This window comes from Myotis nattereri (assembly GCF_964212035.1).
Source record: "Myotis nattereri genome assembly, chromosome: 13".
Taxonomy (NCBI): Eukaryota; Metazoa; Chordata; class Mammalia; order Chiroptera; family Vespertilionidae; genus Myotis; species Myotis nattereri.
In genome coordinates, this window is record NC_138088.1 from 56,148,103 (window position 1) to 56,172,293 (window position 24,191).

The following is a 24,191-nucleotide window of genomic DNA, read 5'->3' on the forward strand; positions in this document are numbered from 1 at the left end:
GAGTCAAATGTACAGGCGTGGGGGCTGCCAGTGGCCTCCCGGACCAGTGGAGACGGCGAGAGCCTTTCCAGGGCTTATCTGTGGCTCCTGCTCTCGGTCTGTGAGCAGAGCAGCCAATGGCCTCGGCAGCTCTGAGCATCGCCAGGCATGCGCAGAGGGCCCAGCTGTGGGTTTCCTCTCCTGCTGGGAACTGCTGACGGGGCGGCTTCCCCCAGACCCATGATCAGGCCAGTGGTCCTGTCTGCCCGCAGCGACAGCAGCAGGAAAACCACCCCATAGACAGTGACCAGCGACCCCGGGCTCCTGGGGACCCGCCGGGACTGAGCGGGGGCTGCAGCACCAGGACAGCGAGACGGGCCCGGGGAGTTCTGCAGGGGCTTTGTAAACTAAACTGTCATTGGAACCAAAGTCCACAAAAGAAGGCCAAACCCTATACCCTCAGCTGAAACAGGTGACCAGCTGCTGAAACAGAACATTTGAAAAGAATCAGGAGTCTCCCCAACACCATAACCAAAATGCCCAGGATACACGTGAAAATCCCTCACCACACAAAGCACACAATTTGATGATGAAGGACAATCAGCTGATGGCAGTGCCAAGGTGAACTCGATGTTGGAATTATCTGACAAGATTTCAGAACATGCCCTAACCAGTTTGGCTCAGTGGATAGAGCGTCGGCCTGCGGACTGAAGGGTCCCAGGTTCGATTCCGGTCAAGGGCATGTACCTTGGTTGCAGGCACATCCCCAGTAGGGAGTGTGCAGGAGGCAGCTGATCAATGCTTCTCTCTCATCGATGTTTCTAACTCTCTATCCCTCTCCCTTCCTCTCTGTAAAAAATCAATAAAATATATTTTTTTAAAAAAGCTTAAAAAAAAAAAAAAGATTTCAGAACAGCATCCAACATAGCCTGACGGTGTGGCTCAGTGGTTGAGCATCTATCTACCTCAGAACCAGGAGGTCACAGTTTGATTCCCAATCAGGGCACATGCCCAGGTTGTGAGCTCAATCCCAGTGTGGGGCAGGCAGGAAGCAGCCAATCAATGAGTCTTTCTTGTCATTGATGTTTCTCTCTCTCCCTTCCTCTCTGAAATCAATAAAAATATATTTTAAAAAACGAAATAAAAGATTCATTTTGTGGCATATGAATCATATCATAATAAAGCTGTTATTTTTTAAGTAATGCTAAGACAAAAATTTTATTGACTGAAATTAACATATTTACAGAAAGAGAATGTAAAAGTTACCTCTTTTGAAATTTTAAGGATACACACTTAGTGCTCATTATAATTCTTTTAATCCATGATCTGAATCTGACTCCCACACTACAAAGTGAATCATTATTAATCTGCAGTACAAAGAAAAGCATACAAAGTCCTGGACTATAATTAAATCACTACACTCAGAGAAAAAACAAAAGTGCACAGAGAGCCCTAGCTGGTTTGGCTCAGTGGATGGAGCGTCAGCCTGCAGACTGAAGGGTCCCAGGTTCGATTCCAGCCAAGGGCACATACATGCCTGGGTTTCGGGATTTATTCCCAGTGGGGGATGTGCAGGAAGCAGCCAATCAAATGATTCTCTCTCATCATTGATGTTTCTATCTCTCTTTCCCTCTCCCTTCCTCTCTGAAATCAATAAAAATATATTTTTAAAAAAAGTGCACAGAGAAACTCACACGGATTATCTGATATATTACTACTAGCTCTATTTTTCACTTCTTTCCTGTATTATTTCCAAAACAAAATATACTCATTATATTTAAAAGAAAAATACTGTAATGTGTTTGATTGCAGGTGGCTGCTTTCTTATTTTTATTAATGTAATTACTGAAGTTCTGTATTCTAAGGTATACTTTATACCTTGTATCCATGGACCCTCCTTGACACCTGTATTGTCCTCAAATATATAAAAAATAAACTAGTTAGATAATAAAGCAAAAATAGGACAGTAAAAAAAATACTTTTTCTTTTCTTTTTTTAAGCAAAAGTGTTCTTAACAATTGCTTGCTACTGGCTCATGGAATTAGAGAATATACAGGGTGCCCCCCGCAAACATATACACACTTTAATAGCTGATAGCTCAACTGATGTTTCTTTCTTTTCAGATTTAACCCACTGGAATTAAAATGGCAGTCGGCATATGCATCCATTTCTTTGTGACACCCTCTCTATTAGAAACCAGTCCTCAGAAAATGATTCCCCTTGGCTATTATTAGTCTCAGAAGTGATGAGCCACTTAATTTACAAGAAGAACACTGCTGACTCCTTCAGAAACACAGCCTGGCCGTCTATCTTCAAAGCAAGACAATGAGGTGGCAGGAGTGTGACGGGGAAACCAGTCTTTGAGAACATCAGGGAAGGGAGCCCAGCTCTGCTGGATGGCCTCTCGCTTGTTACAGAAATCCGACGGCTCCTTGTGACTGGATGCCACAGGAACTCCCTCCAGACCCTCTTCATCCTCCTCTCGCACCCTGGCTGTGCCCCAGCGTGAGGAGGTTTTGTTCTGCTGGGGCAGAGGGAGCCCTCTGAGGATCGAGCTGCCATCTGGCAGGCAGTCGGCAGTCGCTAGCTTGTGGGAAGCGAGACTGCTCTGCCTGAATTTTTTAACTGTTTCTCAGCCCGTGGAAGACCAAGCACTGGCAAATGCTTCTGCGTTGTCTTGTCTAAGATGAATGTTGTCTACCTGCTGCTGCAAAGCTGCTGGCTTCCCATGGCGATATGCTGCCTGTTCTAAAAGGAATGATATTGTGTCAAGAACTAGGTGAGGATCTTGTCTAGAAAAAAAATGCAGCTTCACGTTTTCCTTCCTCTTCTTCACTGAAACTGCTCTCAGCCTTCAGGTGAAGTTTGAAGAATCGGGTTGAGCAATCGTGGAAACCGTCCTATACCTGTTGCATTTACCAGCGCCACTGCTTGCTTCATGCTTGTTTCAGTGTGTTTTTAATTCACTGAATAGACTCACTAGTAAAATGGAAATTTTACTGACGAAGGACAGCGTCAGTGAACTTGAAGACAAACCAATAGAATTTACTCAGTGTAAACAACAGAGAGAAAAATAGGAAAAAATAATAGAGCAGTAGAGACCTCTGGGACAGTAGCAAAAGTTCTTATATTTCTATTACTGGAGATCTGAAAAGGAGAAGAGAGAGACTAAAAAAAAAAATTTTAAATATGGCTGAAAACTTCCCAAATTTGGTGGAAGACATAAACTTACAGATTCAAGAAGCTGAGCGAACTCCAAACAGGATAAAACCCAAAGACATTCCCATCAAAACACATCAGAACTAATCTTTTGAAAACGAAAGACAAAGAAAAGAATCCTAAAAACAGCCAGAGCAAAAGGACACGTTATCGACAAGGGAAAACCAACGTGCACGACTGCTCATTTCTCATCTGCGCGGAGGCAGCAGGCGGAGGAACGCCAGGTGGAAGAGCTGAAAGAAAGTGTGCCAAGCCTCACCCTGTGTCTGTGAAACCACCGCACAGACATCAGCAATGCAGGGAAACAAGGACACCCTCACACGGAGGGAAACTAAGAGAGCGTGTTGCTGGTAGGCACACCTGTACGTAATGGTTCGACAAAGGCCTCCAAGCAGAAAGAAAGTGCCAGCACTGAGACGGGGCTTCCAAGAAGGGAGGCAGCGATGCAGTGGGTAAGAGCAGAGTGAACCTGCCAGCAGTTCCCAACCTGTGGGTCGCGACCCCTTTGGCGGTCGAACGACCCTTTCACAGGGGTCGCCTAAGACCATCCTGCATATCACATATTTACATGACGGTTCATAACAGTAGCAACATTACGGTTATGAAGTAGCAACGAAAATAATTTTATGGTTGGGTCACAACATGAGGAGCTGTATTTAAAGGGCCAGAAGGTTGAGAACCACTGTGATAGACTGTCCTTCGCTTTGTGAGTTTCTCCATTGAATGAGATCTCTCCCCCCCCCCCCACAGACTCCACCCCCCTCCCCCTCTCCTGTGCTGAGGAAGGCTGTCCAGTGGACTTTGACATATCACCTGGGCTCACCAGGGTGCCAGCGGTTCCCAGAAGGATTTAGGAATTTCCCCAAAGCAAAGCATGCCCCCTCCATGTCATTTTCTGTCAAGTGGGTACCTTTATGGGCAGAAAAACTTGACTGGGTTAACCCATAGGTAGTAATAGAAATGGTCACGGTAATAATTGCAACGATGATGACAGTATTTCGTGTTTTCTGTTTGTTTTTAAGAAATGTAGAAATTTATAACATTGTGATAAGTTTGCACAGTGACAAAAACTGACCAGACTTTGTGGGGTGATCACATTGTAAGCTATGTAAATATCAAACTGCTGTATTATACACCTGAGAGTAATATTCCACTGTGTATTATTTGGAAAAAAAAATGTTATGTTTGAAGCAAAAGCTATACTACTACCTGAAGTGGTGTTCAATGTACACAGAGGAAGTATTTAGGACAACTGTATTTTTAAAGTGGGAGGGTAAAGAACCTAAATGTAAGTAAGGTTTCTATATTCCACTTGAACTAGTAAATTGTAAGTACTCTTAGGTTGTGATAAGTTACGTATGTATTTAACATCTAGGGCAATCAATAAGAAAATTGCACAAAACTCAAAAACATAAATACATTAAAATAGAACTCACAGGGAGACGGAAAAAACAACAGAGGCATGAGAAGCAGTGGGGACAAATCTAAAACAAAAATCAAAAGCTAGACGTAAGCCCCAGCATGTCAATAATACTTCAATGTAAATGGTCTGAACATATAACTCAAAAGACAGATATTGGCAAAGTGCATACAGAAAAATAATAAAGCCATGACCCAAATATGTGTTGTTTATAAAAAACTCTTTTCAAACACAACAGAGGTAGGTTGAAAATAAAGTAGAAAAAGATATCTCTTGTAAACATTAATTTACAAGCTATATTGATATCAGAAAGAGATCTCAGATAAGAGAAAATTACTCGAGAGAAAGGGGGACATTATCTAATGCTTAAAAGACCAATCCACCCGAAAAAGGTAGAACAAGCCTAAATGTGAATGCACCAAACCACAGAGCATCCAAAGACATCAGGGGTCCTCAAACTACGGCCCGCGGGCCACATGCGGCCCGCCGAAAACTTTTATCCCACCCGCCGGGTGTTTTTGCCACCGCTGTGTGCATAGGAATTTGTTCATAGTTTTTTTTTAAACTATAGTCCGGCCCTCCAACGGTCTGAGGGACAGTGAACTGGCCCCCTGTTTTAAGTTTGAGGACCCCTGAAGTACATGAAGCAGTAACGGGTAGAGCTGAAGGGAGGAACAGACACGTGCACAGGCCCACTCACGGCAGTCGGTAGACCTGCTGGACAGAAAAGCAGCAGGGAGCTCAGAGAAAGGAACATCACCGCCATTCACAGAACACGGCATCGCAAGAGTAGACTGTACATGTGTTTCCTGCACACATGGAACATTTACCAACCGTGATTATATTCTAGAGATAAAGGAAGGGCCCTTGGAGCTTGGAAGTGAGGAAGCTAAGGATAAAGTGCCTGGTGAGTGGAGGGAGGTGGTGGTAAGGGAAAGGAAAAGGCAGGGGTGTGCTCCTGTGGCGGGGAGGGGGGTGGGCACTGGGTCCTCCTCCTAAGGGTTTTAAGGGCGGAGCTTTTAGGAGCGGTTCCAGGGAAAGATCTTAATACAGTGGTTCTCAACCTTGGCTGCACATTAGAACCACCTGGGAATCTTTTTAAAATCCTGAGTTCCAGGCCTCATCCTGCGGAAATTCTGTTTATTTATGGGGTGGGGCCACAACATTAGTAGCTAAGAAACAGAATTTCTGGAGGATGAGGCCCAGAAATCAGGATTTTAAAAACATTCCCAGGTGATTCTAATGTGCAGCCAAGGCTGAGAACCACTGTCTCAATAGAATATTTGGTAGCTTTCCAGGTGTGTCCGTTCAGCGTTGTGGTCTCCACTGATCGATTGGCGGCACCAGGGCAGGGGGCCATTATCCAAAGCCACTGGTCCTGACACCAGCAGCGACGGGTTTTGTTGCTTCTTGGGGCCTGGAGCTGACATGGAGCTGAGGCCTAGATGTTCATCTCTGGAGAAAAGGCCAGGGGGTCCCAACCTCGTGACCTGTGATATGCCAGGGGAGGAAAAGTCACCTGGGGGCAGGATCCTCCCCTACGGCGGATTGTCCATTGCTAGGCACCTGGGCTTCCCACCCGTGACCTTCTGGACCTGCCCAGCGTCCTTGCTCTGCTCATGTCTGTCTAGCTGCCTGCCGCAGAAATAGCAGAGAACTTCCTTAATCTGATAACAGATATCATCACAACATAAACCACAGCAAGTGCCCTACTTTCTGACGTCAGAACCAGCCGGGCCCACGCTCACCTGGGCTTTGCCTTGGAGGCCTTCGCCAGGGCAGCAAGTTAAGAAATATGGCTGCAAACTTCCCAAATGATAAGTGCTTGTGACTGTAGGGTTGGAAAGGAGGGTGAAGTGTGTGTACAAGACCCAGGGAGAGAAGTCGTAGGGTTGGAAAGGAGGGTGAAGTCCTCATCACTCCCAGACAATGCCACTGGGGTTGTAAAAAATCCAGAAGAATCTGCACATAGTTAGTAGAATTCACAAGAAAGTTTAGCATGCTTCTGGACACAGTCAATGAATGAAAGTCACTTGTTTTTCTACGTGGAGAATTCTTTTAAATAGCCAGTTATTACAAAGGCAACAAAAATGTTAAGGATCGCCCAGCCCATATGGCTCAGTGGTTGAATATCCACCCATGAACCAGGAGATTGCGGTTCGATTCCCGCTCAGGGCACATGGCCGGGTTTCGGGCTTGATCCCCATTGGGGGGGTCGGGGGTGGGGGGGCGTGCGGAAGACATCTGATCGATGATTCTCTCTCATCGTTGATGTTTCTATCTCTCTCTTCCTCTCCCTTCCTCTCTGAAATCAATAAAAATACATTTTTTAAAAAATGATTCTACAGTTTACATGGAAATGCAAACTGACCATCCAGTCAATACAGCAGGACTGGGAGGCCCCACGCGGGTTAGGATGACGGTGGCTGGAGTGTGGATGGAAGGGCAGCAGGGACAGTCTGAGCCCCTCCAGGGCCAGTCACAGGGGCTTGGGGGCATCCTGCCAGTAGGCGTGAGCAGGGGGGGAGGCGGGGGTGGGGGGGCAGAGAGCGGGAGGCTGTGGGGTGGGGTTTCCTTCCCTTTCGTTTAGAAGACAGGAGGCTGGAGAGAAAGAAGGGGAAGGGTCCTCCTGGGAGGAGGCCAGCCCTGCGGCTTTGGCAGGAGGCCCCAGGAGGTGTGCGGATAAAGATAAGATCTCTGCAGAAAAGGCAGGAAGTGGTGCCCCTGCCCTGGCTTGTTTTCCGAGAAGGGGGTGCAGTTAAGGAAGCCTGTGGGGAAGCTGTGGCGGTTCCGCTGCAGGCACGGAGGGGGGCCCTGCAGGGGCTGGGCACGCTGACCTGGGAGTTAGGGCCTCCCGGGTCCCAGGTCTGGGGCGCTCACTGAGGTGCTGAGGAATCTGTAGGAGCGACCTGAGAAAAGGGCCTTAATCTTCACGCCTGGACCAGGGGGGGAAGCTCTGGCCAACGGGAAGCTGGGTCTGTGGGAAGGTGTCTGAGATGGTTGGGGAAACAGGGCCCTGGGAAGCAGGAGGACTGTCCACAGATGCTGGGTTCCCCGAAAACACCAACCACTAATCCGAGGGGCCTCCTGTTAGATAGACCTGGAGCTAACCCGGCTCCGAGAGTCCCAGCCGCTGTGACGAGACCAATGTTCCACGAGAGAGGCCTTTAGATCAGAAAAAGTACTTCCAAATCACTTGGGAGTCCGGAGTCACACGCGTCTGGACAACTAGCACCACCCTGCGTCTGGAAGAAGTAAAAACAAACAGAAAATCCCGTCAGGAGGGAGGAAGGTAACACCCGAGAGTGCGCTGCAAGCAGGTGATTCTTCTCTTACAGGATCAGCGCAATCAACGGGGAGCTGGCACATCTATACCGATGAAAGGGCAGGGTGGCAGCAGGTGTGGGACTTTCCAGAAACAAACTCAAAAACAAGCGTGTGTACAAGACCCAGGGAGATAAAACAAGTGGGAAGTCGGGAGGATACAGGCGAACTCACTTGACTGACTGGCACTCCCCCAGCACAGAAGAGCACAGGGACCGAGGGAGACCCATATTCTAGGCCATAAACTAAGTCTAATTTAAAAGAATTAAAAGCAATACAAAGCATGTATGCTGACCAGAATAGAATTAAAATAGAAATCACTAAAAGATTAAGATCTCTGGGAAATCTCCAAATATTTGGAAACAATGCACTTCTAAATAATCTATTAGTTAAATAAGAAAATGTTTTAAAATGAATATGAAAACACAGCATCTCAAAAACTGTGGGATTTGCTCTCGCTGGTTTGGCTCAGTGGATAGAGCGCTGGCCTGTGGACGGAAGGGTCCCACATTCGATTCCTGTCAAGAGCATGTATGTTGGTTCAGGCTCCATCTCAGCCCTGGGTGGGGGTGTGTGCAGGAGGCAACCAATCGATGTCTCTGTCACATTGATGTTTCTCTCTCTCTCCCCCTCCCTTCTACTCTCTCTAAAACTCAATGCATGCCGAAACCGATTTGGCTCAGTGGATAGAGCGTCGGCCTGCGGACTGAAGGGTCCCAGGTTCGATTCCGGTCAAGGGCATGTACCTTGGTTGCGGGCACATCCCCAGTGGGGGGCGTGCGGGAGGCAGCTGATCAATGTTTCTCTCTCATCGATGTTTCTAACTATCTCTCTCTCCCTTCCTCTCTGTAAAAAATCAATAAAATATATTTTAAAAAATAAAAATAAAAATTCAATGCAAAAATATCCTCGGGTGAGGATTAACAAAAGGAAGAAGGAAAGAAAGAAAGAAAGAAAGAAAGAAAGAAAGAAAGAAAGAGAGAAAGAAAGAGAGAAAGAAAGAGAGAAAGAAAGAGAGAAAGGAAGGGAGAGTGGCCAGGAGCTTGTGGAGCGGTGGTTCTTAGCCTTTGGAGTCATGAGGACCTGATGGAGCTGAGAGACGCCAACCACATAAACAACTGTGTGCAGCCGAGGAGGTCCCTGCACCCACTGCTAAGCGCCTGGCCAGTGGAGTGGCTGGGTGAAGACCTACTGTCCAAGGTGGGAGGGGAAAGGGGACCAAAGGCAAGACAGCACCATTTCAGGAAGTGCCCCTGATCACCTGGAAGCACCTGGAAGCCTGTTGGCTTGGGCAGTGGGGTTACAGGTGACCTTGCCATGGAGTGGCCACCCCCACGGATCTACCCGATGCTCACTGCAGGCGGAGGAGGGGCCATATCCCAGACCTGGGCCTGCTGTGCTGGCGAGGCAGCCGCTGGGGGCCTGGTCACCAGGAGCTTGAGCTCAGGTTGCCATGGCAATAGGTCCGTGTGTCAGGGACTCCCCCTGGGACAGGGATGAAGATGAGGATGTGAAGTGGGTAGGAATGGGGTGGAGGGTGGAAAGGTGGACAGGAGGGGGTGAAGTGAGGACAGATGTGGGCACAGTGCACGCGGGGGTGGAGAGGGGGATGGATGGGGACAGCTGAGGGAGGCAGGGGTGGGTGGGAAGGAGGACGGGGTGCAGCGAGGAGGGTGGTGCTGGGAAGGGAGGGGGCTGCGCGCTCCTAGAGCCGCCTCTCTCTCCTCCCTTCCGTTCTCCCGAGGGACCAGCCGAGCCTCGGCGTCTGCCCGCCCCCAATCCTAGGGCGGCGGCCTCGCACGGATCCGGGCTCCAGCGCCCCGCTCGGGCGAAGGATCTCCCCCACAGCCCGCGGCTTTCCTCTCGCCTGCAGCCCCTGGAGCCGCCACCTCGGCCGCAGTTCCGACTGAGCCCCGTGGAGGGTAAGGCCGGGCGGGTGCCCGCGGGACCAGGGATGGAGGGACCGGCGGGTCCGGGAAGAGGGTCGAGCCCAGATCGCTGCGCCAGGAACCGGCCGGCGTCCTGTCCCGGTCCTGGTCCCGGTCCCGTCCCGGCTGTGGGGCCAGGCAGTCGGAGGAGGGGTGGAGTGCGGGGCCGGGGTTGGGGGAAGGGACCGATCCCCTAGGTGCCGGCCTGGGGGGTGGAGTCAGTCCGCGTCACCAGTCGCGCGTTCCCCAGACTCCGGCCTCGCCACGGTTGCGCGCAGCCGGGAAGGGTCCCGGAGAGCCAGGCAGAGGCGCACGGGTCCTTGCTCCAGACCCCGATCTGGGTCCTTGGGGGCCCTCGGACTGCGGCCACCAAGCACAATCTCCCCCTCTTCCCCCCGCCGCAGCGCGGGCCTGGTGGGTCCTCCGGAGCCGCCCAGGATGGAGAGCCGCGCCGGCCTCCCGACACCACCGCGCGGTGCTCACCACCCCCGCTTTGCCCCCACTGCACCCCAGGCGCTGACCCCTCGCAGGTTACTGAACAAGACCCCTCCCCAGGCCTGAGTCCCGAATCCTAGGCCTCCAAGCCCCTCATCAGTCTACCAGCCTGAGAGGGGAGTGGGTCCCCGCCCCCGGCACCAGCCCCCTGTCCGCGGAAGCTGAGGGCCTTTCCTCCGTCGTCCACAGGTTTTGCCCCACGAGAATGAACTGGATGGCAGCGACGTGCTGGGCTCTGCTGCTAGCCGCCGCCTTCCTCTGCGACAGCGGCGAGACCAAGGGTGGCCGAGGAGGGGCCCGCGGCAGCGCGCGTGGAGGCGCACGCGGAGGCACACGCGGAGTCCCCAGGGTGCGCGTGAGGCCGGCGCCCCGCTACGCTGGGTCCTCTCTGCGCGTGGGGGCGGTGGCGGCAGCGGCGGCGGCGGGGGCGGCGGCGGCGGCCTCCTCGGGCTCAGGCTGGAGGAGGGCCCTGGGGCCCTGGGAGAGTGACCTGGGGGACGAGGACACTGCATCCGGAGGCAACAGGACCGCTGTCTACAGCTACTGGGCATGGACGTCGGATGCGGGGCCTACGTGCAGCCTGCACCTCTGCCTGCTGCTGGGTGGGGCCCTCAGCGCCCTGGGGCTGCTGCAGCCCTAGGCATGGCAGGGCTCAGAGCCAAATCGGCCCCCCAGCCCGCACCCTCCCCGCAGGCCGCAGCCCACAGCCCACGGTCCCGGTGTCCAGAAAGGCTGTGTGGGTAATGCCTGCCAGTCCCAGCAGAAGCTGCATCCTCTCTTCCCTGAGACCCAGGCGCCACCTCCTGTTCACCATCCTGCCCAAGCCCCTCCAGAGCCTCCCCACCATCAGCTCCAGGATGCCTCACCCACCATTTACAGGTCAGGGGGTTCCCCCAGAAAGGCAGGTGTCCCGTGGCTCCTGTACCGTCTGGGCCAGCTGCCTGCCATCTCTCCAGAGCTGCCTCAAAGACAGGCGCCAAGACCAGGCTGTTCCAGCCACTCCGTCTCCTTGGAACCCACCCTGGACACTCGAGGGGTGTGGACAGTGCCGACCACCAGGCGGAAGTGCACAGAGGATTGTGGTGGCCTCCCCCCCAGAAGCTGTCACAATGGACCAAAGGAATTGATTTGGAGAAGGGAAGAGGTTCCTGCTCACAGACTGATGCATGGAGAATGTCAGGTGCTGACCCTCCGTGGATCTCAGAGGCAGGCTTGCCCACTCGTGGTTCTGTGGACAGTTCCCAGGAGGACACCGTGCCCACGGGCTCCCCTGCCCCCCGGCACCTTGTGCAGATGCTCTGGGACCCACTGCCAGGGACTCCCTTGGAGCCACTATGCTCTGACTTGAAACAAGTCACTTGACTCTTCTTGGGACCTACTTTGGAAAAAACATTTTGTTTAAACATCAAGATCTTTCCATTCCCTTTGAACTTCAGGTTCAAATCCCGGACCCAGAGCCTTGGCCTGTGCTCAGGGACTGCAACTGCCACTCCCACTGAAGAGCCCTCCCCTGCCTGGTTCGCTGTGTTCTAGGCAGACAGGTAGCAAGTAGGCAGTAGCAACCCTCAGCGGGCAGCACCCCCTCCAAGGTGAGGCTGTGGTGCAAATGGAGGAGGCTGGGAGCTCTAGTCACATGACCATGGGCAGTACCTGGAGGAAGGCGGAGGTGGCTGGGCCCCAGGACCCAGCAAGGCATGAGAGCCTCCCTCAGTAGAAGGAAGCACCCAGGAGGCAGAGCTCCTCTACCATCTCGGGGTGTCTAAACACTCCAGACATTCTGAAGGTAGGGCCACAGGGCTGATGTCGAGGAGCTTCTAAGGGAACACAGGGTTTGCCTATGGCACCCAACACCCCTAAGTATAAGGCCAACCCTTAGCCTCTGGTGCATCTGTGAATTCAGCCCTGGGGGAGCAGCTCTTGTACTCCAGCTCTACCACCACCGCACCCCGAGGCAGGGCAGCTCCCAGGCTGGCTCCTGGGGACCTCACCCTCCCGGTGCTCAGCAAGAGCCTCCCAGAGTGCGCCCTCGTCCCCTGGACCCCAGGGCCTTTGGACTCAGTGACAGACAGCACGCACGAGAGGCGCACGCGGAGGGGCGGTGGCGGCCGCGGCGGCCTCCTCGGCCTCCCACAGCTGGCTCTGGTCAGGGGCCAGGGGCCTCTAGGCTTTCCACAGGACTCGGACCAAGTGTTTTTCTCCAAAACACGAAGCTGCAGGAGGAAGCCTCAGCAGCCTCCTGTGTCCACACTGCCAGTATTCTTGGGGTGCAGCGAGCCCAGACGCTCCTCCTTCCATTCCAGACCAAGCTCGATGCTACCAAAGACCAGTGAGCTGTGGCCAAGCCCTGCCCAGGGCCTCAGAGGCAGCGTGACCGTCCTGCTACTTTATCGGCAGGGAGCAGGAAAGTCATCTTGCACAGGGCCGAGCTTTCTCCCCAAGGGCCCGACATGTGGGCCCAGTGTGGCTGCACTCAGCCACTCAGATGACCACCAGGACTGAGCCATCAGCTCGCTCTGGAATCGAGATGCCACACTCCAGTCAAGAGCGCATTTCATCCCCAACCCTGGGAGCGCGTCTGGCGTTTGATGCGGCCCCGAATCTGAATCCCTCAGGGTTCCCGCAGGAGGCAGAGGGTGCTCAGGGTGGACCACCTCGGGGTTAACCAGGGTTTGTGGAATGTGGGAAACCCACGTGGGTAGTGGGACCTGGGGGGAACCCACATGAATAGTGGGAACTAGAAGGGAACCCACATGGGTAGTGAGACCTATAGGAAGGTCAGGCCACCCTGACAGAGCAGCCGGGGCTACTGACCAGGGAATCTGCTCCCCGCACCCCACCCATTCTTCCTCTGTTCTTTTCCTGCCCCGTGGACCCCTTCAGGTGCAATGACAAATGCTGGGAGGCACCTGGGAAGTGCCATTGTCCGTCAGCTAGAAGGTGCTTAGAAGCAGTGGGAGCCCTAGGTCCCCGCTGACCATACCAGAGACCCTCCCGGCCAGTACTGTTACCGAGGGGACAGGCTAGTCCTTGGGTTCTGCCACGAGTACTGGACCCTCCTGTCCACATTTGTGTGCACATTGCAATAGCGTCATGAAATAAACACTGTCCTGGCAACAGCGCCTCCTCATTGCAGAACCCAGGACACTGCATCAGGTGACTCCACATCCCTCAGCTGCTAACCAGCTCGCCTCCCACTTCTCCCTGGTGACAGGGGCCCTGACACAAGCACTCAAGGTGCTGAGGGTGACTGGGCCAACAACAGAGATGAGGCTTTTAGTTTAAAACATTTAAATTAGATTATAGCTTCACTCCTTCCGGGACAATGTCCGCTTCTCCATACGAGAAGTGAGCAGGAGTGAATGTCCTCGCCAGGCCAGGCACGCAGGACTGCTCAGGGACGTCGGTGCCTGACGTCCACACCCCAGGCACTGTCCCCTGGAACCAGGAGCTGGCCTGGCTGTGGAGCAGGAGGGCGCAGCCCCTTCCTGGAGCAGAGACCTTAGTGTAGTGACTGGCATAGAGCTTTCGGAAGAGGAAGCCCTGAGTGTCAAAACCCAGGCATGAAGGTCTGGGGCACTACATGTCGCGGGGGCCTGGAGCCTGGCTGGGGTCTGTGGGGGGGGAGCTCTGCAGGACGTCCCGGTCCAGCATCACGGGGCCCAGCAGCCCACTGCGGAAGGCCCGGAGGAAGTCACGGGCCGCTGCAGAGTAGTTGGGCTGGATGACGTTCACGTCGCCTGGGGAAGGCAAGGGGGTCTGGTGAGGAAGGGGCTCCCATGCAGGGTCCCACCCAGCCTGCCCTCAGGAGCAGCGACCCTGCGGAGCTCAGGCACCAGGACCCACCCAAAAAGAAAACAGAGAGCCCGGCTGGTGTCACTCAGGGGTTGAGCTGAGTCAACCTTTGACCCAGGAGGTCACGGTTCAATTCCTGGTCAGGGCACATGCCCAGGTTGCGGGCTCCATCCCCAGTGTGGGGTGTGCAGCAGGCAGCCAATCAATGGTTCTCTCTCACTGATGTTTCTATCTCTCTCTCCCTCTCCCTTCCTCTCGGAAATCAATACAAATATATTAAATTAAAAAATAAATAAAACAGCCCTAACCGGTTTGGCTCAGTGGATAGAGCGTCAGCCTGCGGATAAAGGGTCCCAGGTTCGATTCCGGTCAAGGGCATGTACCTTGGGTTGCGGGCACATCCCCAGTAGGAGGTGTGCAGGAGGCAGCTGATCGATGTTTCTCTCTCATTGATGTTTCTAACTCTCTGTCCCTCTCCCTTCCTCTCTGTAAAAAAATCAATAAAATATATTTAAAAATAAATAAATAAAACAGAGCGAGCCTCTGGAGGCTGCAGGGGAAAGGGTGAACATGGAGTGCACCCAGCAGGGAGGCTGGACAAGAACCTTCGCTCCCACAACAGCTTCAAGTCCCCCAGTGTCCTCCCTGGACAGCCAGGCCTGCTCCAAGGACAGGCCCCCTAAGCCCCGAGTCTCACCTGTGCCCGTGAGCACCTTCACCTTCTGCGTCTTCCCCAGCTTTATGGCCACACGCTTCAGCACACTTGCCACGTCATCGCAGGCCTCGCCCAGGCCATAGTGCTGCACGTACCTAAATAGAGCAACCGTCAGCCAGCAGGAGCCAGGGCGGCCTGTGAGGTCACATCTGGCTCCACAGGGACCTTCGTGAGTGTGGGTGACTGGTGTCAGTGTAGGTGACAAGGTATGAGGAGGAATTACAAAGCAGCTTCACAGCTGTGTCTGTATCAAACGCATCCCACTCGATACACTCTAACCCAGCCGTGGGCAAACTACGGCCCGCGGGCCGGATCCGGCCCATTTGAAATGAATTAAACTATTGAAAAAAAAGACCGTACCCTTTTATGTAATGATGTTTACTTTGAATTTATATTAGTTCACACAAACACTCCATCCATGCTTTTGTTCTGGCCCTCCGGTCCAGTTTAAGAACCCATTGTGGCCCTCGAGTCAAAAAGTTTGCCCCCCCTGCTAACCCCTAGAGTGCCGGGGAGTGTGATCGCACTCCTGTCTTTCACCAAAAGTGCAGGGAGCGCTGTCCTGCTCCTCCTGCAGTGTCACTATTAGATGTTAGCAGTTCACTCTTTATTGACAGATGGCACCTAAGTGCAGATAATACTTATGATGCCGAATGTTTGTAGTTCTAAAATTGACCACTGGCACTTATCTGCCTAATTTTTTACAGGTACTTGCGATTCATAATTTTTTTCCTAAACTGCTGTAGAATCAGCAAAAATGCCTTGGCAATTTTAACATAGTTCCTAGGATATTGGCTGGCACTCAAAGGGCTAACTCAGCAGTCGCCAACCTTTCGGACCTCACGGACCACCAGTGGCCCATGGACCACCAGTTGGCGACCACTGCTTCAAATGATGCCCAAACTGTTGTTTGTCTGCAATACCCTGACCGTGCCACTTGGGAAACAATGCTAGCGTAGGAGAGAGGATGGGCTGGCCTGCCCTGCACCCGGCACTCACCCAAAGAGCTGGTGCCTGTTGAGGGTGTAGAGAAGGTAGTCGGCCAGAGTCTCCTCCCCAACCAGGTGGTCCAACACGGTTCCTGGAAACAGGCAGTGAGGGTGAGTGCACGCTCTCGGTCTCAGCCAGAGGCTGCAAGGAGAAGGCCATGCCCAGGCCTGACCATTCTGCCCGGCTGTACAAGGGACAGTGCGGCCAGCAGGTTAGTGTGGCACAACCACCGGGCTGGGGCTACACGGGGCCACAGGTGGGACCCTGAGGGTGGCTCACCACATAGGGCCAGCTTTAGGCCCGTCTCCACACTCTCAATCCGAGGATCCAGCACTCCAGGAGTGTCCAGCAGGAACATCAGCGGCCGCTCACTCACCTGTGGGCGCAGAGGGCAGTTGGCTCACCACTCAGGAAGTGTCAAGCAGCCCTCCCACCAGGCCTGTTGGATAAGCCCTCAAGCGGGAGACTCCCGAATGAACCTACCCTGATGGGGTCGTTTTCACAAGCTCCCATTTAATTTGGAGATAACAGCAAGAGCCCCCACAGCCCCATCTTTTCCTCCCAGGAGGAAGGGAATGTGCAGAGAGGTAACGCAGCTCGGCTCTGCCCTGACTACGTTCTGACCTTGGGCACGAGACGCACACCTCTGTGCCTCAGTCTGCTTATCTGTGAACAGGGACAAGTGTGCCCTCCCCATCGGTCTGGTGGGAGGTGGGTGCAGCGCCTGGCCCGTGGCGAGCACTCGTGGGAATGGAGATTGAGGGAAAGGTCAGAGAGGAGCACGCCACCTCGCAAGCCCTCAGGGGGTGACAGGCATCTGTGTGTGTGGAGCTCTGGGCCCAGGAGCCGAAGACCTACCTGAATTTTGGACATCACAGCTCTAGTGATCCCAGGCTCGCTGCCCACCCTGGTGGCTTTTCCTGCAGGAGAAACAGGGCTGTCAATATACATTTAACACACCTGGCGTATCAGGTACAGAACAAGCAATGAAGCACATGGAAACCTGCAAAGGCCCAAATGAACCTGAGTTCAGGGCTCTGCCCCAAACCAGCTCATGGCAATGACCTTTTCAACCAGGTTCCAGCAATGCCTCCCCATTGCCTGCACAGGTGCTCCAAGACCTGTAGAGGGAAAGGGGCAAGGACCTGACTGTGAAGGTCAGACCACAGCTGCTCCTTTCAGCGGTCATCTCCCTCCCTCCCAAACTTGACCCTGCACCCTCCTAATCTGCCCTACGGCACTGCCCCCAGCACTGCTCAGGGTAGGCCGTCTGTGAGGATGACCCGACCAAGGGCCAGCCTGTGCTTTGGGGCCCAGTTCAGGGTGTGTCCCAAGCAGACTCTGCACCCTCTGCCAAATCAACTGGAGGGTAAAGGGACATGTGTGTCCACTGGTGGATGGTTAGCAAATGTGGTCCATCCACACAACGCAGTATTATTCCGCCTTAAAATATATGAGGGCTGGCACCTGCCACAACGTGGATGGACCTGGAGGCCATTATGCTCAGTGACATCAGTCACAGGTGCTACATTCACAGACCCAGAGACAGCAAGGAGATTCCAGGTTCCCAGGGCTGGGAGAGAGTGGAGTGTTGAGTTATACAACTTAATGCCACCGATTTTTTAAGCCACAATTAAAGAAAAAGGAACTTTAAAAAATAGATGACTATGACCATCCTCCAAAGAGTACCCGAAGCAGCGCCTGTCAATCCCAGTGCAGTGCAGTTTACAGCCTTCGGGTTGTACACTGGAAACAGAGCTAATAAAGACCACACGCTGACACTGACGGGGTGATGCCAATGCAGACACCGTTTTAATCTTCCAAATACTTAAGGAAAAAGGGGCAGGCACAGTTAGAGTGCTGTGGACCCTCCTGTGTGCCTCGAAATCAGAGAACATGCATGAAGCAGGGAGATAGCCAGGAGCTCCCGGATGTGATCCTCAAGCAGGCTCCCGACACCCCCGCCTGACAACAGACCCTATGGGCTGTGTAACACGTTGGGCACAATGGATCAAAAACTTAAATGAAGCCCTGATTGGTTTGGCTCAGTGGATAGAGTGTCAGCCTGCGGACTGAAGGGTCCCAGGTTCGATTCTGGTCAAGGGCACATGCCTGGGTTGTGGGCTTCATCCCCAGTGTGGGACGTGCAGGAAGCAGCCTATCAATGATTCTCTCTCACCATGGATGTTTCTATCTCTCTTTCCCTCTCCCTTCCTCTCGGAAATCAATAAAGATATATTTTTTTAAAAAAACTTAAATAAAAAGGCAAAATCATCAAAGTTTAGAATAGTCACCCATGTATCAAGCAGAGAGAACAAATTAAGTGTGAAATGTCACGGGAGGACGCTCTCACCGTGTAACCACAAGCAGGCTGCTAAGTGGGTCCTTTTGGTGGAAAGGGACAAGCTGAGGACTGTGCCCAAGGCCTTATGGGCTGAGTTTCATCTCAGGACAAGAGCAGCTGCTCTGAAGGAGTGATGAGGGCGTCGCAACCTCAGCCGATGTGGCTGGCAGTACCTTTCCTGAGGTGCTGTCTCCTGAGCGAGTTGATGAGTGAGGACTTGCCCACGTTGGGGACTCCAATCACCATGATGCAGAACTCCACATTCTGCAGAGCAGAACAGTGGCTATCAGGGACACACCCAGACCCCCACCGGGAACCCCAACAGCCCACGCCACAGGACCCAGCAGCCTAGGCCAGCTAAGGGGGAAGGAAGGCCTGCCCACCCTGACAGCCCCCAACCCTTCCTGCAGGGCAGCAGTGAGGCGAGAGGCTCATGTTTATGCCAAGGGCTCAGTCTGGCCCACTGTGTTTAGCAGGTGAGCCTCGGGCTCCTAAGCAGAAGGGACTGTCCCAGGGCCAGCACTGGCCCATCAACCAACCTCTCCTCGGTGGTAGCGGTAGCTGTTTCCAATCAATTCCGTGACCTTCGGGATGACCTGCAACAACCACACAGGCACTTTCACAGGGAAACCGGCTTCTCCCTTGGTTTCTGGAGGTGGCACACTCAGGCTCTATCCACGGCACGGATTTGACTCCCCTATGCAGGGGACTACCTGTGCCCTGTCCTGTCCCATCCCAGGAGGGTGCCAACTCCTTGTAACAAAGATGTACACCAGCCAGTGAAATTCTCCAAACACAACTGGCACAAATAAGGTGCTAGACTTCCCAAAGGCCCTTCCTACTTATAAGCAGGAGCATATTTTACAGCCTGACTCTGCCCTTTCAGACCATCGGACTGTCCAGGCCCATCTGCTCTGGGCACCAGGAGACAAGTGTGCCCCGGGAGTCCCAGCCAATCTGTGGACTGCCTCCAAAACTCTCCTCCTATGAAAGCATAGAACATTTTGCAGTGTTTTCTCACAGTCCTTCAGCAGAAGCATTTGAGTGTAAACAGAAAAGCCCACCTGCTTGATGTTTTCATCCTTGATACAGTTGGTAAAAATGACATTTTTTAGGCCTTCTCTTTCCAAGTGTCGTATAATTTTCTGAAAGAGATATTTCTATTTTAAATACTAAGTAAAAATAGGGGTGGCATAACACCCTAAGGTCTGAGGATCTGAGGACACAGGGGGGATTGAGGGCAGTACGGACTGTGAGGGGACTTGAGAGGACAGCCTGGCCCCATCACGGCCCAGAGCAGCTGGCTCCGTGAAAGGACAGGAGGGAAGAGCCGGTCTCAGTCTGAGGGCTCTAGGCTCCACCGGAGGTGAGCGTCCTGCCTTCTTGGGACCCCAGGACCTTCTTATAAAATGAGGCTGACCTAGGTTATTCTGAAGCCACATCCGGCACTGAAATAATACAGTTTCATTTTCCCTTAGTATTTTCGTCACTCCTGTGTATTTTAACAAGCTTTCACAAAGTGAAATCCACTTTAAGGTTTGAACCCAATCTGGTTACAAAGTATATGGAATACTTTAAAAGCCCAAAAGTAAACTCAGGCTAATATGAGTTCACTGGTCTTAACATTAAGTGAAATCAGCATATAAATCATACTTGTTAAAACCAACATGGTACTGTTTGGTCAGCTATTGACCTAAACATGATTGATGTTTAGATGAACAAAAAAGTCACTAATTCAGTTAATCTTAGTTATGCATTTCAGTTACTCGTATAATGATGCAGATGAAGAAACAGCCAAAACAGACATACGTGAAGCCACTCTGAAGTGTATAAATTCGCACGATGTTCCCACCCACTGCACTGAGGACCACCACGGGGAGCCCCTCCCCCCTCCCTCTCCCCTCCAAGACCTCGGGGAAGCAGGACCTGAGAGCAAACACTCCTGCTGCCTCCCAACGAGGTGAACCACCGCTGTGTCCTGTTAGGTAACCTCAGTGCGGCCAGCACAACAAAATCAGCATCGAGGGGCAGAAGCATTCGCTGATAAGACTGACGTTTCACTGATGAAGCCACGGAAAGCCGTGAAGCTATGAGCCTCGCACAACAGGACGGACTGAACTGATCAGAGGTGGGCTCCTGGGTTGTGCAGTGGGTGGGAGTCAGGGGACATGTGGCTCAGCATGTGAAGGTTTCCTGGAAAACTATGGAGGCTGGGGTTGGGGTTTAAATAACTCCAACGTACCAAGAAACCTGGAATGCATTCCTGAGGCTGCAGTGAAAGGAAAATCTCTGCACCATTAACAACTTGAAAACAAATGGAATTCAAAAGACTCTAACACATACTCTGCAAAGGATTTGACAACAGAGCAAGGAAAGGGAAGGGCATTCCAGAATCACCACGTTTCTCTACCTCTGGGACCCAAGGGAAATGTCCTCCAATTGATCACTTGTGTCCCCGGGTTCTGCCTGGCTTTGGAGAATCCATTCTCTACTCTGGGCCTTCCCCACCTTCAGATCACACAGTGGGCGGGAGGCGATCTGCAGGCCAGGCGGGGGTCTGGACGGCCCTGGAATTGGTGCATGTGGACACCTGGGGGAAAGCAGCCATCACAGGAGGCCACCAGGCCAGTGCTGTCCAGGCCTGTGGCCAACAGCCTCTTATGGCCACTGAAATTTAAACTAATTAAAATGAAATCATGCGAAAGTCAATTCTGCAGCCACAAGAGCCGCATTTCACGTGCTCAGAGTCACCTGTGGGCACTGGGCTCCGGCAGCACATCCCGGCCACTTCCCCGGGAGACACACACGAATGGTTCGACCATAAATTAAACGTTAGAGGAAGCCCGCAGACGCAGGGCGGAGTGCCCAGGTAAGCCTGCCTGGCCAGCAAACGCAAGGCTGTCAGTGGTGACTGTCATCAGGGCCCAGCGAGCCAGGGCCCAGGCAGCGGAGGGCCTTACCTGCTTCTCCTTCAGATCCGCCAAGTCCATTTTGTTGAGGACGAGCAAGTGAGGCTTAATCCCGAGGGTTTCCTGAAACAGAGGGTTGCGGCCCGAAAGCGGGATGTGGCCAAATTAAGGCAAAAATTCCTTCAGAGCTTTTACCAGCCGATTAATTGATTTTGTCTTGTTGCCCAGACGGCACCACCTCAGAAGGAAATCTTTAGAAGGAACTGACGCCGTCTCAGGGCGAGCGCACACCCAGCCTCCTCTTCCCGGAGCTGTGAGGCCGGCCGCGTGCTGCCCTCCCCTCCCAGCCACGGAGCCACGGAGCCACGGACACGCTTCCCATAGAGAAGGGGCCGCAGGCCGGCAGTGGCTCTCCCGAGGTGGCTTCTCAAGTGGGAATGACGGCGACAAAAACAAAGCTCAGTGGGAGGTCTTAAAACTAGACCACTGCTAGGCTGTCAAGGTCCAAACGTTCAAAATGCGAATCTGATCACTCAGAAAATGAAGTTAACTAGTGTGTCCCAAACCATCGCTGCCTCCTCCGGCGCCCACTGAGGAGACAGGGTTCCCCCCACGGGGACCCCCACGTCTTCTCTGGGAGCACCACTCTCCCCAAATCTCCATGTGTCCACCAACCCGGAAGGCCTCCGAACCTCATCCTTTGGATTTTATGGCAGCGTCATTGCTCAGGCGAGACTGATGGGAGCACCCGCCACGGCAGATCAAGTCCACCCCCAGCCCCTCTCCGCTCCGAGGGGCCAGGGGTTAGCAGTGACAGTGGGTCCCCAGGAACCAACCCGTCCTGAGGAGCTTTCCAAACGTCGCCTCATTAACGTAACGGAGGCCTTCGTCTCTCTCATCCCTAGGACATTTCAAGAGCTTTTGGAGCTCCCACCAAGAATGGAGACTAACTGTGTATTTGTTAATGGAAGTTCCAGGATCACAGCCAGCAAAGGATATCCGGGCATCATGGACCTCGACGATGCAGTCCACCAGCTTCAGGCTGCTCTGCATCTTCTTCAGCCCTGGAAAGCAGAGCACCTAAGGCGAGGGGTCCGCGCGGCCTTTCGGGGCGCCACGACCTTTAGCTGATGGGCCCACAACGACCCCCCAAGCGCCCGAGAAGAACGTCTGAGTGATGTGGGCCAGTAATGACGACGGGTAACCCTGTGCTGGGCTTTCCTCAAGTTCAGCAGCAGCGGCGGCCTCAAACCTCCCCGCCCCCCCAACTCCGCGCGTCACTCGGGGCACACGCGCACGGCGTTCGGCAGGAGCCTGGCGTGGCGGGCACCGGGTCACTGTTTAGGGTGAATCTGAGTGACTCCGAGGGCCGGAGCAGGAAGGCCAGTGGCAAGCAGGGCACAGAGAAGAGCTGGGCGGGTCCCAGGCGTCTCTTAGGGCCACATTTTGACAAACGCTAAGAAACTCCCGCAGGTTAAGGCAGAAGACAAGAAATGACCACGTTTTAAGGTGCCGCAGTGAAAGCACCTGGGAAGTCCTCTCCTACTCCTAGTTCCTTTGGTCCTCAACATAATATCCAGGAATATTGCTTCATTTTAAGAACAGATGTGGAAACTGAGGCTTCAGAAGGGCCCTGCTGGGAGTCAGGGATCAGGTCACCCCCGCCGACGCGCTCGCGGCGACCCCAGAGCAGCCGGGCACCGGGGACGCCGCCCCCTCCTGCCGGGACCTCACCTTTGGCCATGTGGCCCGGGAACCAGCGCGCCACATCGTGACCCTCCAAAGGGAAGCGCTCCCGCCAGACGGCCCCGGCGGCGCTGCACAGTGCGCGCGGGGCCAGCCTCATCGCGTCGCGTCCCCGTACGCCGCACAGCGCGGGGGGCCGCTCCCGCGACGGACCTCTCCGCTGGGCCAGCAACCCCCGCCGAAGGTTCCGGTCCTCGAAGGTTCCGGCGTTCGAGTGCCCCAGGGCGACCCGCGCGTGCGTACAACGCTGCCTCCAGTGGCGGCCGGGACCTAGGGGGGCGGGGCCACGCGCGGGGCGGGGTTTTAGCGTTCTCATTTGGGTCCTGTTTACAAACCTGGTTAAAATTTTCAAGTATTTTCAGATTTACCGTGTAAATGTATTATCCTCCTTTCCCGCCTCCCCCAAGTACTCCAGGTTTTAATATGGCAAACAAACCCTCTGCAAAAACTGACTGCAGCTATACAATGAGTTAGGGCAAACTTTTTGACTCAAGGGCCACGATGGGTTCTTAAACTGGACCGGAGGGCTGGAACAAAAGCATGGATGGAGTGTTTGTGTGAACTAATATAAATTCAAAGTAAACATCATTACATAAAAGGGTACGGTCTTTTTTTTCAATAGTTTTATTCATTTCAAATGGGCCGGATCCGGCCCGTGGGCCGTAGTTTGCCCACGGCTGAGTTAGACAGTGAGTCCTCACTGTCCGTGTGACGTAGTTGGGTCCCAGCAACTACTCAATCGCACACCGAGTTACAAAACTACTTCTCTAACGGGATTTTTGAAACGAGCTCCTAAACTTCAACATGCTCAGATTCTCAACATGAAAACATCTTCACGGTGGTCTTGATGGTCTTAAAGTTCCTAACACGCAGCGTTAAAGGTTCCTGGGGCTGAGACAAGTGCCCACCACCAGAGACAAGTCCTGCCAGGTGGCCTCCCCGCTGAGTGAGCCTCCGGATGAGTCAGAACCGGTGGGGACTCAGCCCCCAGTCCTTCTCACTGAGCCGCCTCCCACCCAGGAAGCAGCCTGCATCCTGCCTTTGCCTCTTGGGATACAGAAATACCTCCCCAGGCCTCATGCCTTGATGCAACTGTGGGCGTTAACGATACAGATTTATGCATCCGATTGGAGCTGCAACCTTTCTTAGCCTAGGGCGGTGAAACGCAAACAAACCCCTGCTGAAGTCTGGGCTTCTTGCACAGCTTTGATTGGAAGCGGTCCAAGCAAAACCACTCCAGTGACACAAAGCACTGGCACACATACAACTCCTGGGCAAGGGGCAGGAAGACCCTTTGGAGGGGCAATCTGACCCAAGACAGGAAGGATAA

The 24,191-nt window shown here is 53.4% G+C and overlaps 2 protein-coding genes across 3 annotated transcripts; one reads left to right on the top strand and one right to left on the bottom strand.

Annotated features, from left to right (window-relative positions):
- The first annotated feature begins 10,567 nt into the window (after window positions 1-10,567).
- SPRN (shadow of prion protein) lies at window positions 10,568-13,471 on the top strand. Its single transcript, XM_081104715.1, has one exon. The coding sequence runs from the start codon at window positions 10,571-10,573 to the stop codon at window positions 11,003-11,005; it is 435 nt and encodes a 144-aa protein (XP_080960841.1). The 5' UTR covers window positions 10,568-10,570; the 3' UTR covers window positions 11,006-13,471.
- Window positions 13,472-13,602: 131 nt separating this feature from the next.
- On the bottom strand, window positions 13,603-23,127 carry MTG1 (mitochondrial ribosome associated GTPase 1). 2 transcript variants are annotated; one of them, XM_081104713.1, is made up of 11 exons: window positions 22,850-23,127; window positions 22,115-22,179; window positions 21,167-21,271; window positions 19,271-19,351; window positions 18,746-18,802; window positions 18,380-18,470; window positions 16,721-16,782; window positions 16,142-16,238; window positions 15,872-15,953; window positions 14,855-14,967; window positions 13,603-14,102 (listed from the first exon to the last, which is right to left on the bottom strand). In XM_081104713.1, the coding sequence occupies exons 1-11, from the start codon at window positions 22,959-22,961 to the stop codon at window positions 13,942-13,944; spliced, it is 1,026 nt and encodes a 341-aa protein (XP_080960839.1). In that variant the 5' UTR covers window positions 22,962-23,127; the 3' UTR covers window positions 13,603-13,941. The 2 variants fall into 2 exon arrangements, with proteins under 2 accessions (XP_080960839.1, XP_080960840.1); XM_081104714.1 differs by having other exon boundaries at window positions 13,611-14,102; window positions 22,115-22,171; window positions 22,850-22,985.
- Window positions 23,128-24,191: the final 1,064 nt, after the last annotated feature.

Excerpts from the sequence above, each read along its gene's own strand:
- SPRN (XM_081104715.1), top strand. The coding sequence starts at position 10,571 with ATGAACTGGATGGCAGCGACGTGCTGGGCTCTGCTGCTAGCCGCCGCC.
- MTG1 (XM_081104713.1), bottom strand. The coding sequence starts at position 22,961 with ATGAGGCTGGCCCCGCGCGCACTGTGCAGCGCCGCCGGGGCCGTCTGG. Across the intron at positions 18,471-18,745 it reads ACCGCTACCACCGAGGAGAG|AATGTGGAGTTCTGCATCAT; the intron begins GTTGGTTGATGG and ends TCTGCTCTGCAG. Across the intron at positions 14,968-15,871 it reads AACAGGCACCAGCTCTTTGG|GTACGTGCAGCACTATGGCC; the intron begins GTGAGTGCCGGG and ends TGCTCTATTTAG.